The sequence below is a fragment of the Nelusetta ayraudi genome, unplaced genomic scaffold (genome assembly GCF_046127955.1).
Source record: "Nelusetta ayraudi isolate G7.1 ecotype Tasmania unplaced genomic scaffold, CSIRO-AGI_Nayr_v1 ptg000053l, whole genome shotgun sequence".
NCBI classification, from domain to species: Eukaryota; Metazoa; Chordata; class Actinopteri; order Tetraodontiformes; family Monacanthidae; genus Nelusetta; species Nelusetta ayraudi.
Genome location: NW_027466103.1, coordinates 5,547,636 through 5,565,745, shown reverse-complemented (window position 1 = coordinate 5,565,745; position 18,110 = coordinate 5,547,636). Strand labels below are relative to the sequence as shown.

At 43.7% G+C, this 18,110-nt stretch overlaps 2 protein-coding genes across 3 annotated transcripts; one reads left to right on the top strand and one right to left on the bottom strand.

Moving 5' to 3' along the window:
* On the top strand, nucleotides 1–4,116 carry fam174b (family with sequence similarity 174 member B). The gene is made up of 3 exons (XM_076037939.1): nucleotides 1–712; nucleotides 1,549–1,680; nucleotides 2,184–4,116. The coding sequence occupies exons 1-3, from the start codon at nucleotides 432–434 to the stop codon at nucleotides 2,185–2,187; spliced, it is 417 nt and encodes a 138-aa protein (XP_075894054.1). The 5' UTR covers nucleotides 1–431; the 3' UTR covers nucleotides 2,188–4,116.
* A 214-nt stretch (nucleotides 4,117–4,330) lies between these two features.
* st8sia2 (ST8 alpha-N-acetyl-neuraminide alpha-2,8-sialyltransferase 2) lies at nucleotides 4,331–18,110 on the bottom strand. 2 transcript variants are annotated; one of them, XM_076037936.1, is made up of 6 exons: nucleotides 17,766–18,110; nucleotides 16,141–16,197; nucleotides 14,720–14,860; nucleotides 14,351–14,608; nucleotides 10,254–10,547; nucleotides 4,331–6,846 (listed from the first exon to the last, which is right to left on the bottom strand). In XM_076037936.1, exons 1-6 carry the CDS (start codon nucleotides 17,861–17,863, stop codon nucleotides 6,534–6,536), a joined length of 1,161 nt encoding a protein of 386 aa, XP_075894051.1. In that variant the 5' UTR covers nucleotides 17,864–18,110; the 3' UTR covers nucleotides 4,331–6,533. The 2 variants fall into 2 exon arrangements, with proteins under 2 accessions (XP_075894051.1, XP_075894052.1); XM_076037937.1 differs by lacking the exon at nucleotides 16,141–16,197.

Below are 18,110 nucleotides of genomic sequence, written 5' to 3'. Positions count from 1 at the left end.
GAAGATGGTAGGAATTACGAGGGTAACTTGAAGGCAACACAGGGTTGCTAGCGGGGACCAGCCTTCACAGCGCTTCCGGAGGCGGATAATCCTCATCACACGAAACACCAAATGCAATCAGGAAGGGGTCGCGGTCACACATACACACACACACACCTCAGGAGGAGACACGCGTTTATTTTTTAATTTTTTGTATGTATGTTATCTATGTATTTTTTTTTTTCCACCGACACATTGCAAAGCTACCACCTTTTATTGCCCCATTGTGAGGAGAAGCGCAATTGAGCAAAGAGATGAACGCCTCATCTTGTCTTTATTTTGGAAACAGCAGCGTGTCTAAGCCGACCGTTTCATAATGTGACAGCTGTTGTCGCACTCGGCTTTTTGGATCCAGTGACGGAAGAGAACAGCCCGCCGTGTTTCCAGCCACCATGTGGACGTCTCACCTGGCCGCTTTAACTTTCATCGTCGCGTCCCTGTGGCGGGTCGGCGGCGGCGAACCGCAAATTCACTACTCGCCCGCAACAACACAGGTCAACTCCACCGCCGCGTCCGTCGCCGAGGACGGACCGTCGGCCAACGTGACCGAAACCGCCGTGGGATCCCGCATCTCAACGTTCATGACGCACCTGCCCACCCTGAAGAACGTGGTGATCTTCATCTGCGTGCTAACAGCCGTGCTCATCACCGTCCTGGTCGTCAAAGTGATCAGGTAGGGTTTCATGATGATGATGATGATGATGATGATTGTGAAGAGCGAACTTTCGTGATGTATTTATTTTAGTTCTATTTGTCGAATTCAGACCAAATCGAAGTCGTCCTTTTTTCTTTTTTCTTTCTTTTTTCTTTCTTTTTTTTTTTTTACTAGTAATCTTTCGTCCAGAGGTGTGCAAACTTTTTGACTGGTGGGGCCACAATGTGATGTAAAATTGGCCAGAGGGGCCGGAGCAGCAGCAGATGGTGTTTTGGTGACCCACCTCACAGGAGAAAAACCGAAATATCATGGGATACGTAGAAAACATGTGCTTTGATTTCAGCTGAAAATGAACAAAAGCAAAGTTACAGCAAAATATGTCTTTAAAGCCCCACGGTATTTGGCCCTTTATTGAAACGACTCTCTTGAAATGACACCGAAGAAATGGATGAAATACAGCTACTTTATGACTTACTGATGTTAATATTATTACTTCAAGTTCGGTGGGCCAGATTAAAAAGATAAACAGACCACATATGGCCGTAGTTTGCCCATGCCTGTTTTAGTAATTAAATTTTATATATTAAATTTAGTAGTTCAGCGAAAAGTACCTTTGACGTATTGGTTTCTCAGTGACTCCCTGGCTCATCACATTTTTGGCGGCAGTCGGCCAATCCAATTATCGTCCTTCGTCGTCTGCTAAATGACATTAAGCTGTTTGCAGCGTTGTTATTGATTTAGCAGGGCACATTCCTGTCACGCCGTTCAGTTGCAGGAGGGCCCCAGATGGGTGCATTTTTCTGTCCTTCCCACGTCTAACTTTATTTTTTTTGCCGCCTTCCTCTTCCTCGCAGATCTGGGAGACGGATCAGGAAAACAAGGAAGTATGACATTATAACGACCCCGGCCGAGCGTGTGGAGATGGCCCCGCTAAATGAGGAGAACGATGAGGACGATGACTCAACGCTCTTTGATGTCAAATACAGGCATGGTCCATCATTATCATTATTATTATTATTATTATTATTATTATTGTAGCTCGTGAAGCAGTGGAGCTGTTAGTTGTGTTAAAGCAACAGATAGTTCTGTTGTTCTCAGCGACAAACAAAACACGACAATCATTGCACCACACAGTGCACACCGTTTCTTCACTGTTCAGAAATCTCTCATGAGTCAAATGCAGAAGAATTGAACCGCACAGGTAGAACATAGCTCAGAATGTGTGCAGAGCACCAGTTTTCTTTCTCTCAAAGAAACACTGTTTCTTGCTGCTGCCATGTTGACACTAGGTTTCACCCTTCCGCCTTTCCCATTGTCTTTTAACACAACCACTTCCTCAAAGGAAAACGTGTCCTGTTTACCTGACATTCTCGAGTTCCAAGTCAGGCGACGAGGAGAGCATTTCTGACACTCCGTCGACTATAACGGCAGATAAAATAAAAATAAAAACCAACTGTCAAATAACAGAGGTCTCACCTTTTTCTTGCAGGTGAATCACACGAGGACGTCAGCATTTGGCAATTTCTGTTTTTTTTTTTTCTTTTGACAACTCCTGTGATTTTTGTGCTGCCAAGTCTTACTTCATGTGCTCCTTGTGCACGACTCTGCTGCTGTGTTTTAAAGGACATGTTATTTCTGCGTCACCTCTGCCCTCCGTGCTTTCGTTCAATGTTCAGGCAGACCGTTTCTCCTCTCAAGTCACAGAGTTCTCTGAGTCACAAAGCTTTAGTTTGTTCCCGATCAATGTTTTCATTTATGCTTTTTCTTTACAACTGCCCTCTTTTTCTCTCTCTCTCTCTCTCTCTCTCTCTTTTTTTTTTTTTTAAAGAATCAGTGCCTGCTTGAAAGCTGTGAGCCGCCAGTGTGAAAATACAGGTTCACCACATAATATTATTTTAATGATCTTTCAGAAAATACCAGTCAGATGGGATCATCCGTCATAAAATGTTAAACAAACAACAGATGTTGTGCAGGACCTTCTGTATTTGACAGTAATATTTGCACATAGTGAAGAACCCTATTGACTAAATAGATATTTTTAACCAAACTTTCATAGCGAATATATTTGTACCGACTAACCACGTTATTGTCCACATACACTGAAGGTTTTCTGACCATTCGTCCGTGAAGTGAGCATATATTTTTGTACTGTGTTGTAGAAACTGTGCGTTGTAAAAACCTAAATGTCTCGCTCCTCTACCGGCTGTAGTTTGACCTTCTTACAATGTTCAGCTTTGATCAAACACTCAAAACACAGTGTGAATGTCAGGCGTTAATAGGATTTATCTGTTTGCAATGACTGTGAACACTGTAACTCGTACAATTGTATCAGTAGCGTCAGACTGTCAATGTTTTTTATTGCTAGCCGTGCTCTCGCACGGCATTGTGTTTCTGCACCTAAACCGTGTTGTGTCATCGTAGTTTCAAATAATGACAAAATCTGACCAAAGAAGAAAAGTTGCCTCTTTCTTAAGCAACACTACAAACACTTCAATATGAGGCAACGTCTAACTTGAAAAGCCTGGCCACTCAAACTAACTCCTAAATTGGGTTCCGCATTATGTGAAACTGAGCAAATATTCACCAGATGTTTCATAATGGATGCCATTCATTGCAAATATGAATTTCCCCTGCCTCTTGGTTAAATTTGCTATTTTTATTTGCAGAGGGATAAACCGTGACCAAGTGCTTGAGCGGCAGATGCTGGCACTGCAGTTGTTATCTGATTTTTAGAGCCAGAGAGGGCTATGAGATAATGGAAGTGCGATTTTGAATACAACACTGGCTTGTTGGATTTTTGTTTTTTGAATCAGAGACACTAAAGTTTGTTGACAAAACACGAACAGACCTCCCTGGACGACGCCTGCCCTCCGCATGGTGTTAGCGAGAAGCGACAGCGGAGCAGAGGACACAGAGATTAGGTGTCTGCAGGCAGCCTGAGTGCTCCAGGTGACCTTCTGCGATAATCCCGAGTGTCATGTGATAGTGCAGCATGGCATACAGGTGCAGCTGTTTCTGAAAACCACTTTCAGGTGTGCAGGGGTCTGCAACCCCATTCCAATGTCGTTTGTCCTGGAGAAAGAAAATTGTTTGCCTGCGTTCAGTATGTGAATGTTGACATTCACGGTTTCCTGGGTGCATTTATTACCTCTGGTATGCAGACAGTGTGTGAGTGTGAATATCACAAGTTCAAATCAAGCGTAATTTTTTAGTTTGGCTGTTCTTTAAGAGGCTGCTTATTTAATTGACTTGTTCATCTCAGTTTAAAGATTTAATTGTATCTTTATGTGGTTTGTTTTATTCTGTATAATTTTCCGTCCTGTTGCGTTACTGTCGGCTTGTAGAGAAAACCCTTAAAGACTATTTCTGCATTTGTGTTACGACAGGATGAACTTCCTTCAGTAAAATGAACTGACGTCACTGTAGCGTCTCTTTGAGGACTTAATTACCCTAAATAGACCCACACTCAGACACAACACAGCCCTGGAAGTTTATTGAAAACCAAGCCCAGCTTGGTTTTTCCATGAGATGCGAACCTAAAGCTGTTCCTTGAGTTTCCACTGGTTTGACGTCACTAATGAAATAAAGAAGCTTCTTTTGGAGTGTTTCATTGACCAAATGTGCCAAATGTTTGTTCTTTTTGATCTTTTGATGTTTTCCACCATGGAAGAAAAGCAACTTAGTAGAATTTGTCCTCCACACGCAGCTAAAGTAAACTGGGTCGAATAAATACTTGACAATGTGACTTTGGCAAACATACGAAAGAAAACATTGTTTGCTGCAATTCAACTATTAACAGTTGTTGAATCAGGATGAAAATGAGAAATGGCAGCAGATTCACAGCAAGATCACCATGTAAACATCATTTTCCAAACTGTTATCAATTGATTAATTGTTTTGGTCACAGAAAGTTTCTATTTTTTTCTCCTCCGAGCTGAAACAATCTCTCAACAAACAAGCCTTTTCACTGCCGGAGAATACTGACGTCTCGCATTTGACTTTCTTGTTTATTCTAAACTGACAGTCTGCTTGCAGGCCCTTCCAGGCACAGCCTGTCAAAACAAGGCTTTAACAGACAGATGACTGGGAAGCTGTTGCATCGTGGCAATAAATATTTCTGCCGTGTCTTGCGATATTTGTTTATTTAATGCCGCATTTTGTCGCATGGAAATACCCAAAACATTGATTGTGAGGTCCAGCAGGACTGGCCTTTTAAAAAACTGACAGCTGAAAATAAACATACATTAACCAAGTAAGCAGTAAAATGGAGCTGTGTTCAGTCATACATTAGCTTTGAAAAGACATATAAGTACAATTCTTCCCCAATAGAACAATTTTACAGAACAATATAGATAACCCCCCCACCCCCCCCACCCCCACCCGACATTCCTGTAGTCTTCTAGTCCTGCTTCAAATAAAACCTGGAAAAGGTCTGGCGTTTCATCTCTTCACATGTGCAACAGGCAGGTTTCAAATTTAGGCACAGAATGCTGGCAGTTTGAATTCACAATAACACACTAAACCAGAAAAGAAAATATAATAATAATATCAAAATATCTTACATGACTTAAAGGCTCCAGTGTTACTGTATGGTTTAGGATTCAAGCTGCAGCGAAGTTTCTTCTTCCCACAGCCTCTAAAACCATTACATTCATTAATAGTTGGAAAATAACACAACCTACAGCTTAGCGACACAGTCTGACCTCGCCACAGATATCAGACATCAAACAAACCTTCCCCTCGCTGTCTTTGAGAAAAGTTTCCAAAGACAGTTTACCATCAGAGAAGTCTGTGCAAACACTCCAGTGTGAACAGCTGCCCCACTCTGCTGAACTCACAGAGTCTGAGTCAGATCAAACATACTTCTGATCCCCTAGTTTGTCTCTCAAGGTAACCAGACCTGAGCATGTGCAGGCTCGGTTTGACAAAACCTTCCTAGATATACGTACATATATATTTGCTGCACCAATGAAGTTGTTTTTTGGGGGAAGATACAAAAGCATAAAACCACAAGAATGAAAACGAGCTAAAACAAAAGGGTTTTAGTGTTGCGTCCTCCCGCACCCTTCAGTGCTTCCATCTTGTGGCCTAAACTGTGACCCACAGCTGGCCTCTTCACTGCGTTTTCCACACTGCTTATATTACTGACACGTTATGTATAAATAATTACCTAACATGTCCAGTGTGTAACACTAAACATGCACTAAAGATGCAGATGTTGAAGGTTTTTTTTTTTTCTCGTCTTACATTTGTCTTGTCTTGTACCATCCGTGATGTCAGGGTAAAAATAACAAAATCACCAGTACATTCACAGTCTCGACCACGAGAACCACACTAGTGATAAATGGCCGCCTTCCTTCAAGAGGACCTGCTCTTTATCTAAATGCAAATGCTTATTAGTGAAATGAAGGCAGTTCTTTAAACTCAGTAACTTATTCTCACTATTGTTCCATTTTGTATGCCAGTAGATCCCTCTAAATGTTGAACACTTGGCCTTTAATATTAGCGGGTATCAATAATCCATGGTGTTTTGTGGTTCATTTTGCTCAGCTCGAGAAATGTGAATCCCCAAAGTCTTGTTTGGTGCCATCCTGGAACCCCTTTGTGGACTACAACAGCCCAAAATGGACTGTCTAATAAAGATACGGTGAGCAGGTAGACGTGACAGGGTCTCCATGACCAGCTGGCCACAAAAAGTCCTCATTATTTTAAAGGTTGCCATAGAAATGTCATCAAAAGGTAAAACCCACCAGTGGAAGAATCCGCCAAAGAGCTCGAGATAGAAAAAGGTCATTCCATTCACTGGATTTAAAAAGTACAAAAGGAACTGGTCCTCCTGTTATTTCTCCCCGGGCTCCGTCTGCGGCCTCCACTCAGTGTCACAGGTCCCGGTGTGGAGGCGGAGCGCCCCCTGTCTGTGCAATGCGCTCAGCGTCCTGAACTCCAAGGGCATGGTGTGAGGACTGGAGCTGGACGTGTACTCGTACTTCAGGGTGTCGTAGTAGTGGTACTTGACTGGTTTCCCCAGCGGGTCCAGTGGGAAGGGCCAGAACCCGTAGAGGTGGATCTCCTCGCAGAAGCGCGTGGCCAGCGTGTACATGAGCAGACCGGTGGTGGGCCGCTTGATGTGCACTTTGTTGGTCAGCCAATACCTGTTCACAAAGACACACGTTATTGCAGGGACGGGAACTCAGTAAAGGCTGTCGTGCTTGGAGTTAGTTCAGTTGTATTTTATGTCTCCTTTGGTTTGACCTCTCCACCAACAGGACTTGATTTTAAAGAGCGATGCATTGTCCTCGGGAGCGGGCAGAGCTGGGCTGAATTCTAAAAGGCCACTCAAATAAAAATGCTGCAGCTGGTGAAGTCGGGAGAAGACGGCAAAAGTGGCCCTTCGAGAGCCGCCTGCTTACAGATAATCAATAAGTGACCTTTTGTTTCTCTTTTTTCAATTGAGAGCCGAAACATGTTCTTTTAGGAACTCTAGAAATCTTTATCTCAAGCTGTCAGTTGTGAGGGGAACATTTAGTCATTTCCAGAGAAAAACGCTTAGGCCGGATTAGCATCTCTACGCTGCTATATTTTACCGTAAACTGGCAGAGTCTTTAAATGCTGCACTGTTGATTGAACTAAAGAGGAATCCAATACTGCCTGCAGCTCTGTTAGGAAAAACATCACGCCCCACCTTTATCATTCAAATCAAGCTGGTTTCCATTCAGGAAAGCAAAACAATGTTTTTGCTTCATTCAAGGATATTAGAAGAAACTAAACAAAAAAAAAACAAAAAACAAACAAACTGAAAAAAAAAAAAAATAGTTCGGCTGGCTGCCTGTTTACTTTGGGTTTGCAGTGTTTCATACAAGGTCAGCGTGTTATTTTACCTCAGGAAAAGAAAACAGCACTTTTCTCGCATGCTGCCTGTGCAGCTGCCTTTTCTCACCCAGACCGAGGTGCTGCTCATGGCGAGGAGGAAAAAAGAAACGTTGCTTTCAGAAGCAGGTGGTCAGGTGACCCAAACCCATTCACCTTTTCAACCTGGAGGCCGTCGCTGGTGGTTTTTCTGAGGGGGTCACGTTAACATGCAGAGTTTGTACTATTTAAAGCCGCCTCGGTGCCCCGAAGGCCGACCGGAGGACAAACACTAACGCCGCGGCAGGTGGCGAGCATTTTAACGAGCAAAAGGCCGACCATCAAAAGGTGATATTGAGTTAGAAGAAAGAATTCCTCCTCTAGAACTGAAGGAACACTCGGACTCAGAGGAGTAACATTTTCCAAGGAATCTACGAGAAAAAAAAAACTACTCAGGCGTGTGTGATTTCATCTCAAAGAAAAGTTTGGGCTAATTATTCTTTCCCTGCAAATCACTGCTCTTACAGATCATTAACTACATGGCCCAGTTACACGCCTGGATGTTCAGCGACGAACGGCGAAGAAAAGCTCCGGAGGAAAGAGAGCGGCTGTAACGAGAGCGAAGCAAAGGCAGGGAGGGATAAAATGCAGCGGGATAAAAGCTTAACAGAGTAAAAATGCCGCGCTCGATTAAACAAAACACTCGTTTTCAGCGTTAAAAAGGGCCAGCATGGCCGCTGTTATGCAAGACTGGCCGCTATCGCACTTCTTTTCACATCTGTGTTTGTGGTTTAAGAGCTGTAGTATCATCAACAACAATCTCAACTGCATCAGGGCTGACATGGCCGTTCCTCTGAAAACAATCCCAGGATGCTCATTTGTCCTGAGGCAAATCTAACATATCATTGAAAGCAGAAAGAGTTTAGCCCAACATTAGTTACCCCCCTAATGGCTGCTTGTAGTATTGCAGATTCAGATTGTCGATTGGAATGAAAGGGAATATGTTTTGATATGGATATATTACGTGAGATCAAGTAGAACATCAGCAAAAAGGGATTAACATTGTTTGCATAATTCTTTAATTGAATTAAATGCATCTAATTATTCTTACGTGCCGGGCCTTTTTTTTTAAAGTTGTTTTTTTTTTTTGTTTTTTTTTTGTTTTTTAATAGTTTTTGATTAATCAACTTGAATATTTTCCAACAGGTGTTTCTTGTACATCAAGGACATTATCAAATTTAACAGGCCAAGCAGAAACTCGTATGCAATGGCTGCACAAGAAACAGTCCTTCACACTGTTTATTCAGTCAGCAGAATGACGAGGAAGCAAAGCTTTTTGCCATATTTAACAGACAAACAATCCTAATTGGATTAAAAACGTGCCGTCGTTGTTTCTATTTGACTAATTCCTCCTGGCTGCGGTAAATAAGTTTTTTGCTACACTTGCAATTCAGTGCTGCCGAACACTTCAAACAATCAACTCTGTGCCTTACATCATCGACACAGAACACTAAAATGGCTGTAGACAGACAGTTATGGCACATTTTGTACTCACACACCAAATATCACAATGCAGCTACCAGTAACAAGTCTATGTGTCCCGATTATGGCAGAATGTGGGCCTGATGCTACAGTCACAGCCCAGTATCCAGCCAAAAGTCCTCAAATCTCAAGTGCCACTATAGTAAATATAATAATGATATTGTGCCGATTGGAAAGCAACGTGCTTTTACAGTGCCAACAATGTCTTCTCGGCCAGTATTTCACCCATTGTCTTTCAGTTTTTCTGTATTTTTGGTACAAGGCAACAAACATTTCTGCCCACGCCACTGCTAAAGACAGGATGAACAGTCTAGTGTGCACATTTGTAGTAGAGTTATAACATTTTTTTGTAATAGATTAGTCGAAGCATTGTTTCCATTAAACGATTACTTGAAAAGGAGAAAATAAAAAAATAGTGAAGATGTGAAAATGACAAACAGCATGTTCTTTACTCCAGAACCAGCTGAGACAACAAACACAAAACGCATAAAGCCAAAAAGGATGGATAAAAAAAGATCTATCCTGGAGTCGTGTTTGTCCCAGTAAGGGTCCGTGTGAAACACAGTGTTGGAACCGATGTTTAGCAGCAGCCAAACTCAAGAAATAAAGCTGTGATCCAGGAAAACTGTTAATGAATAATTTGTTTAATGGATGCAGTTTGATTAATCAATGAATTCATTGTTAACAGATTACTGCACAGGAAAAAAAAAAAAAAAATCCTAGTATGTGTTGTCTCTCATCTGTTGTTTGACAGCTGTTTCATGTGAGGCTTAAAAAAATGAACTTGGGCTGACAAATGTTCCTTCATTAAATTCTCACTAACATTTGTCACGAACACCGGAGCGGCGCTTTGACCCTACCGCACTGATTAAATAGGAAACTCAAACGTAGGCGCGCGCGAACACACACACACACACACACACACACAGATCATTTCACACCTAATCAAGACAGACTTGGTGATGCAACTCAAGGTGCCCCCTCCGAGTTAAGAGAAAGATCAGAGCGGCACTCCGCCCTGCTGGTCAGCTAATGCAGCGCCGGGAACAGCCACAGCCACCCGGGTTGCAGTTTAGAGTCGACCGAGCCTGTTATTATGCTGCTCACAGGTGGTCTTATTAGCCGGGAGGGACAGACGATGTGCAGAAAAACCTGAAGAGCAGAATCTCACCCTCTGACGGCGTGGAGGAGCCTCAGCGAGGGGAAGGCGGTGCGCACGTCCACCGTGTGCAGCAGGATGAGGCGGAGGACCCACTCCACCCGCTCCTCGCCGCCCTTGGCCATGAAGGCCGGGATCCACAGCACGCTGCCGCTGAGGCTGCGCAGCCGGCGGAGGAAGCGGCCCCTCCACTCGTCGTTGGCCAGGTCCTGGAAGGCCCGCTGGACCACCGAGGGGTTCATGGTCACCAGGTCGGTCTGCAGGCCCACGTCCCAGCGGTAGTCCTCCACCGGCGCCAGGTTACACCTCGAGGAGAGAGACGGCCCAGTTCAACGCGTGAAGTGCTTTCACATGCACGAGCCCTCGCTCTGTGTTGTGCAGCCAAACAAACACACCAGCCTCCTGCAACGCTGACTGCGTAGTTCCCCGGTTCGCAGCATCATTTGGACAATCTGCCGTCTCAACAGAAGCAGCTCACCTGTGGAGCAATCTGCCCACACACATGAAACTAACAACTGAAACAAAAACTGTCACCAGAGGGCTAAAAGAATGGCTCAAAGCAAGACAACACACTCACATGTATATGTATGAATAAATATGGACTTTTAACTTTATTGTTTTTGGGGAGGGCTGTTGTTGTTTTTTGTTATTTATTGTTATCACCATTGCTGCTACATTCACAAATTTGATCAATTTCCTCCGATGTTGTTAAATCTGTGTTTTGGGACAAGCCGCTGATGGTCTGCTCTGTTGGCAACCCAGTAGCGCAAAAAGACATGTTAAAGAGCGAAAAAAAAGAAAAAGAAAATCAGTTTTTCATAAAAGGCACCCTCTAACTCAGTAAGTAAGGCAAACAAGATTGGACTTGTCGCGGTAAATAATTAAATATTAAAATAATTGGGGGGGAAATGCAGTTTGCTTTCAAACAGTAAACAGGAAATGATTCCTCTATTTTCTCTGTTATTTTCTCTGATGTCGCTAAAAATCGTGCAAGGACATCAAACGCCTCCACTCACACTTAAGATTTTAGCAACAAATGCACGCTGAGAGGAAACTCGGAGGCTTGCCGGCTACAGGGGGTCAGCACACAGTCTTCAGACAGTTAAAGAGAAATTAAAGGATCCCGATGAATAAATCACTAAAATACGACTGCAAAAATTGAGCTTTGACAACAGTTTGCACTTCCAGTTCTTGTTGTCGTTTGAAGAGAGAGAAAGAGAACCATCTGTCTTCTAGCGAATACTAATCATTTCAGTTTTTATCGTAATTTCATCTCTGCAGGCCTGCAGAGCCACTTTGGGTAAACAACTCGAAGCGTGTGATCAGACAAGTGGATCCTTTTTTTCTCTCCTCACCTGACCTGCCCTTGCTCTCTGCTCACTCGCTCCTACATGCTTGTTGTGTGCTGGTGCCTTATGAACTTTTGCAACCATCCCAGAATGCACCTGTGGGCTTTCTGTCTTTCTTGGCAGATTGATTATTCATTATATAAAAGATATTCCTGCTTACACGGAATGAATAAGCCGAGACGGAGCCCTGAGGTCAAACTTGCGCCTTCTGATGCCTCTGCTACATATTTTTGTTTACACTCAGGAAATAAAACCAAATCCATCTCGAGCCAGCATGAGACGTAAAACAATATTTTTTTTTTTTTAATGCTCTAAGCTAAATTCTGCGCCACCAAAGGCTGGACTCTGAACACTGCAGCTGTTCTGATGGCTCATGGCAGCACAAAGGCAAGACAGCGCTATTTGTTTGCCTCCCCCTGTATTTACTGCCCATCTGTCCCTGGCCTACAGCGAGTCCAACCACTCCCCCCCTGCAGAGATTTCCACCGGGAGTGAAACAGAGCAGAAACACCAGTGAAATTAAGCAAGAAAAGTTAATTGATGTTAGCGTCTACGAGGAGCGTGCCAGACGAACACAAAAGGCAGTAATTATCCTCACTGTGAAGCTCCTCTTCTCTGCAGAGCGCCAGGGAAACAAACCAAAAACGCACAGACTCTCAAGTGCTGGTTTTTATCAATGTCACTGACAATTTGTAAAACTCAGTGACATCTAATCCCACGTCGTTTGAAGTGTCACAGCAACTCGCAGAGCTGGCCATTTCTTTATGTTTCACACCTTGATTCATTGCATCGGTATGGAACTGGGTCTAAGGGGAAATGGGTCAAGCTAACGCTGCCAACAGCAAGTTATCCCATTATTTTAAAGCCGCCCAAATACCGAAGGCGGACAACTATATTTAGCCTTGACGTTATCGCTCTGGAATGCCACAGCAAATTCCTCCTCAGCCTCTCAGAAAGACGCACTTCCTGCTGCCCGTCTTCAGCCAAGCATCCCGCCGTGCCCGGCCGCTGTCGGCGAGCTGCTGGAGTCCACCGGCCGTGACCTCTCCCACTTAAACGGCTCAACACAGCGGCGCTCAGAAATGTCAGAACACACTGACGGCTGAATCAGAACGACGAAGAGAAAAAGCGCAAAGTGATGTGAAAGTTATTTATCAGTGAGCCGCGTTCGCCATTTATCAGCTCACGGACGGAAGCTGGTTATGTTGCTTCTGTCTGCACTGCGTATTGAGGAATGAGAAAATAGAGGACAGCGTATTATTACTAAAAGCCTCAATCAATTAGTAATTCAGGCTTAGTATTGATATTTTATAACTAGAATTCTTTTGGTTGCAAATATTAAGTAAACTTTTTTTTTTTATTGTTCTAGAATTTTACAGATAACGATTGGCAATAAACAGAAACATTTTTTTTTAGTGAAATAAATATCTAAAAAATAAGCATTTGCATTTTTATTTTCTAATCATACATATTCATATCTACTTAGAAAGTGGATTCTCTTGTAAAGACGTGACCATATGGCAGTGCTGACAGTAGAATGGAACGGTTGCAGGTTTTGCATAAAACAGGTATTAACGTTAAAACTGCAGGCAGTATACTTTATTTTATAATATATCCTAAAAACTCAGTTTTTAATATGATAAAATTACAAAGCTAACAGACTAGGAAATAATCATTGAAGACATTAATTTAAAATGTGTCACACCCAAAATCCTTCCCGCTATCATGGCATGTTTTTTGATTTTTTTTTTTCCCGGTGAAAGCATCCAAATGCTGCGTATTTTTGTCATGTTGTCCTTGGCTGTGTGCAAATAATGCAACCAGAATCCTATTTTTCACACCTTTCTTCATAATATCACTGCAGACAGGCTTATTGTCCTTCAGTGACATGTATGAATATTGATGAACGACCCACTCAGCGATTGCTTTGCTTCCGCCGCAAACACAAAGCAGCACCAGATGTAGGTTATTTAAAAATAAATAAATATATATACTGCATTTATATGTATATATATATATATATATATATATATATATATATATATATATATATATATATATATATATATATATATATATATATACACATATATATATATATATATGTATATATATATACATATATATATATATATATATATACACATATATATATATATATATATGTATATATATATACATATATATATATATATATATATACACATATATATATATATATATATATATATATATATATATATATATATGTATATATATATATACATATATATATATATATATATATGGAGAGAGAGAGAGAGAGAGAGAGAGAGAGAGAGAGAGCTGAATTCTGCAGTAAATGAGAGCAGGACCCCCGAGAGAGTTGCTGTTTTCTCTGACAAGCACCATGTCTTTCCTGCCGGATGTTAAAGTGTCAATTTAACGTACAATCATGCCAACATTAATTGCTCTCGGCCATTCCGATCCGTTCCAACCTGAATCCATTGCAACGGCTCTGGAAGAAGAGAAAATAAATATATATGCCGTTCCAGCTGTGCCTGCGCCGACTCCGAAGCTGAATTAAAGCAGACAGCCGGTGAATTGAACTCTCAGCGAAGGGAGATAAACCTTAAATTGAAACTAATGTGCTCATCTATTTCAATAACAGCCTTCATTTAACTTGCATGTCTCATTGTTAATTCAAAGTGGGAGACATCCGGCTCGGAAATTATTCACACTGTTTACGTGGCGTCGGGAGAGGGACATAAAAGAGAAAACCTGATGACAAAGTCGTGCGAGTCGATCTGGGAGCCGCAGCTGCTGTTCAGCAGGATGCCAGAGTTGCCCACGATGGCGCAGCGCTTGTGGTGCTGGTTCTTCATCGGGGAGGCGGTTGGCAGGAGACGGTAGAGATTCTCAGAGATGTTTGTGGTGCTGTGGCGATCAAAGACGTAGTGGATGATGTCCCCCGGTTTCAGCGTGCCCTTCAGAATGGAGATGTCTCTCTCCGGATCCAGGAATCTCAAGATGCTCTTCCTGCACCGCCCCAAAAAATATACAGTGTATGTTTATATATACAAGTCCACTTTCGAGAGATGCAGCAGTGTGTGAGAAGGCTGAGGTATCTGTGGCGAGTGAGCAGCCTGCCTGATGAGGTTGGACAGCGTCTTGTTGAAGGTCCAGTTGTCTTGCGGGATCTTGGCAGTGTTATTGCAAGTCGGGCCGTGATGATTTATATCTTTGCCGGATCCGGTCGAAGCGGTCGGGGTCACCTGCGCTGCAGCCTCTCTGAAATGGGAATGAAAGGATGTGTAGTTGTCACACTGTGCTGGTCACGTAAGGTCCAGCCTGACAGGAAATCTGGGATTTGTCATTTTGTCGGAGCGAGTTTTTCTTTTTTTTTTTCTTTAATCCTCACTATAGACTGTATGATCTAATTAGATATCAATACTTTAAAAAAAAAACCATGTAAACTGATTGCACTAAAGTAAAGACAAACAGGTAGTATAAGTAATCACAAGTTTAAGTAACTCCAACAATCAAGCAGTGTTTACTTGGGACCTTACTTTAGATGTACTCCCGACTAATCAGAATTATAATTACTATATTATTACTATAACCAATTGCCTAGAGAGAGAGAGAGAGAGAGAGAGAGAGAGAGAGAGAGAGAGAAAACAATTGTCACTTCAGTAACCTAAGAGATTGAAATACAGATGCAATCTTTACATGCTCACATTAATTTCATTTTAGAAACTCAGATCTCAATTTTAGATCTGTCATGCACGACTGCCGCCTCGCTTGATTAATTATCCCCAGAGCTCAGATCTCCAGAAAACAGCATATGCTGTTGACAGCCTTCCACAAAATGCTGGCTATCTTCCTGATAAAAACTCATGCTTTGCTGCTGGACCTTCCATATGGTTGGAAGGCGTTAAAGAAAGAGTCCTGATGTATTCGAGGGTGGGGCTGTTCTAAGCAGGGGGAGGCATCGGGGATAGTGACAGTGCCCTTTGTGACATCACAAAGTGTGTTTTAGCGCTTTAACTTTTCTCAACTCTGACTCTCATAACTTTGACAGATGAGAGGTGCGTATTGTCACTGGTGCAAATGAAAATCAGTGAAGAGCATCAGCGCTCTTTATCCATAAAGAGCATCAACGCCAAGAGGGGCGTCTGCTATTCCCAGAGGAACACTTCCTCCACCACGACATGATGGCACTCCTCTGACTGCTTCTCACACTAATTTACATGCAACGAAGCGGCGAAAGCTTAAACGCATCACTCTTTTTTTTCGCCACCATTGTCGTCCGACAGGTGTTTTCGTTGCAAGGCAGACACCGGGGCAGATTGATGGGAATTTATGTCAGCTGCCTCCTTGCTGCAGAAAGTAATGAGACGCACCGAAACTCAGCCAATGAGTCACTGTGTTCAAGGCTGCAGAGGACAGAAACAGCCAATTGTGGGTGAAAATATGAGAAAGACCAGTGGGTACTGGAGTGTCTGTGTGTGTGTGTGTGTGTGTGTGTGTGTGTGAGAGTGAGTGCGTGCTTGTGTAATTGGTTTTCCAACCTGTGCGGTTTGGGAAGGAGTCGGTGCGAGTTCATCTTCTTTGAATGTCCATTATTTCTGGAGGGAGGAGGGAGGAAAAATAAAACACCTGAGACTGAATTAGGAGTCATAAGGAAGCCTGAAGCCTGAGACGATAATGGACGGATGCTACGGATCAATCCTCCCCGTAACCACGTCACGTACGCAGCCGGCGCACTGGATACCGGGCTGAGTGTCTTCTCCAGACAGAAAGAGAACCAAGGTGAAAAAAAAAAGCATGGGGGGTATTTTTAGCGCCAGCCGCTATGGGCCCATTCACTGATGTAATGAGCAGACGCTTAATGGAGCCTCGCATTACACCGACGGTGGGTTTCATCTTCGAAGGGGCAGCGAAACATCACGTCTTGATGCATTCGCGAGAAAACAAACCGTGCATTTAGAGTTTCAAGCATTCCTTTATTTCTGGAGGGTGGGTGGGGGTGTTTTGACCTTGGTTGGGTTTGACCTGAATGGTGACAAGCGGGCAGCAGTAGCAGCAGCTTGGTGAGGAGGAGAAGAAGAAGAAGAAGAAGAAGAAGAAGAAGAAGAAGAAGAAGGGTGGGATTGAGTGCTGCTACTGCACTCCTGCGCTGCTGCGCTGCTGCACTCATTTCACTCGGCTGCTTCACATTTGAAGCCATCGTCTTGATTCTGGAGCTTTTTTTTTTTTTTTTTATCACTCCTTCTTGGCACAAACCAAATCAGCTCTGCTGAGCTGATGTGACCTCATTACGGCGTGGGCAGCAGACGGCTAATTGAATCGAAAAACTACGACCTCCCTGCCCCAATGTGGGAAAGTAGGGAGAACTGCAGAAGCACTCACAAGAGAGTCTCTTCGTGGGGTTTCTTTTCCAGCGTGGCATCTCAGCAGAGGGAGTAGGCGAGGACGAGGACGTTACACCGATGGCAGTCGACGTTTGTTAGCTTTTAAAGTGGTGTGGGTGAGTTAAAATGTCTCTTTCTTGGGGGGCGGGGTCAGCATCCACATTTGAACACAACGAAGTATGATGATGAGCAAGATTTTAAATAAATAAAAAACTGGGGAGGGGATTGGGTGGTGGTGATGGTGGGGGGGGGGGGCAAAAAGCTCTTTTGTTTGCAATCTGTTGCCCCCACCCCCCTCCACCCCACCAACTCTGCTCTGCCATCCACCTCCTCTTGGAGAGTGTAACCTATCCCGCACACTGCTGCAAGACAAATAGCCTGGTCCTGGGAGAGCCAGGCGGGCTGCTGGCGGAGCAGCTGCTCCCACTGCTGCTGCTGCCGCTGCTGCTCCCGCTGCTGCTGCCGCTGCTGCTGCTGCAGCCAAGTGAGAACGTGAAAACAAATCCCCAACCCCTTACACACACACACACACACACACACACACACACACACACACACACACACACACACACACACACACACACACACACAACTCAACTCCAGTTCTATTCAAATCAAGTCATTTCACTAATTCTCTCGCACGCACGCGCACTTCATTAGATTCCGGTGATACGATGCGGGAAACGCGGACCGCACTTTGCATCCACGCACGCTTCCTACGCACGAGCGATTAAGCAAACATGGGGAGGTACGGAGGAGGTGGGGGGCGGAAGGCTACTTACGCAGTTTCTTCCTCCACTTGTGCGATATCGTCCATGATCAGGACCACCACCAGCAGCGTTACGAACGCGAAGAGCAGCGTGCGGAGGAGCAGCGGCATGGTCGACCGAGGGCAGAAAGGGTGTGTGTGTGTAAGAGAGAGAGAGGGAGAGGGAGAGAGAGAGAGAGAGAGAGAGAGAGAGAGAGAGGGGGAGAGAGAGAGAGAGAGAGAGAGAGATCAGATTCCTTTCACCAAACACCGTGTTCCATTGTTCCATTAACCTTCCCGTCCTCTCGGTCCTCCTCGACAATCTGCGCATTTGGCAGTTTGTTCTTCCATTGTTCTCCTCGCCGGGACGCGACGCCTT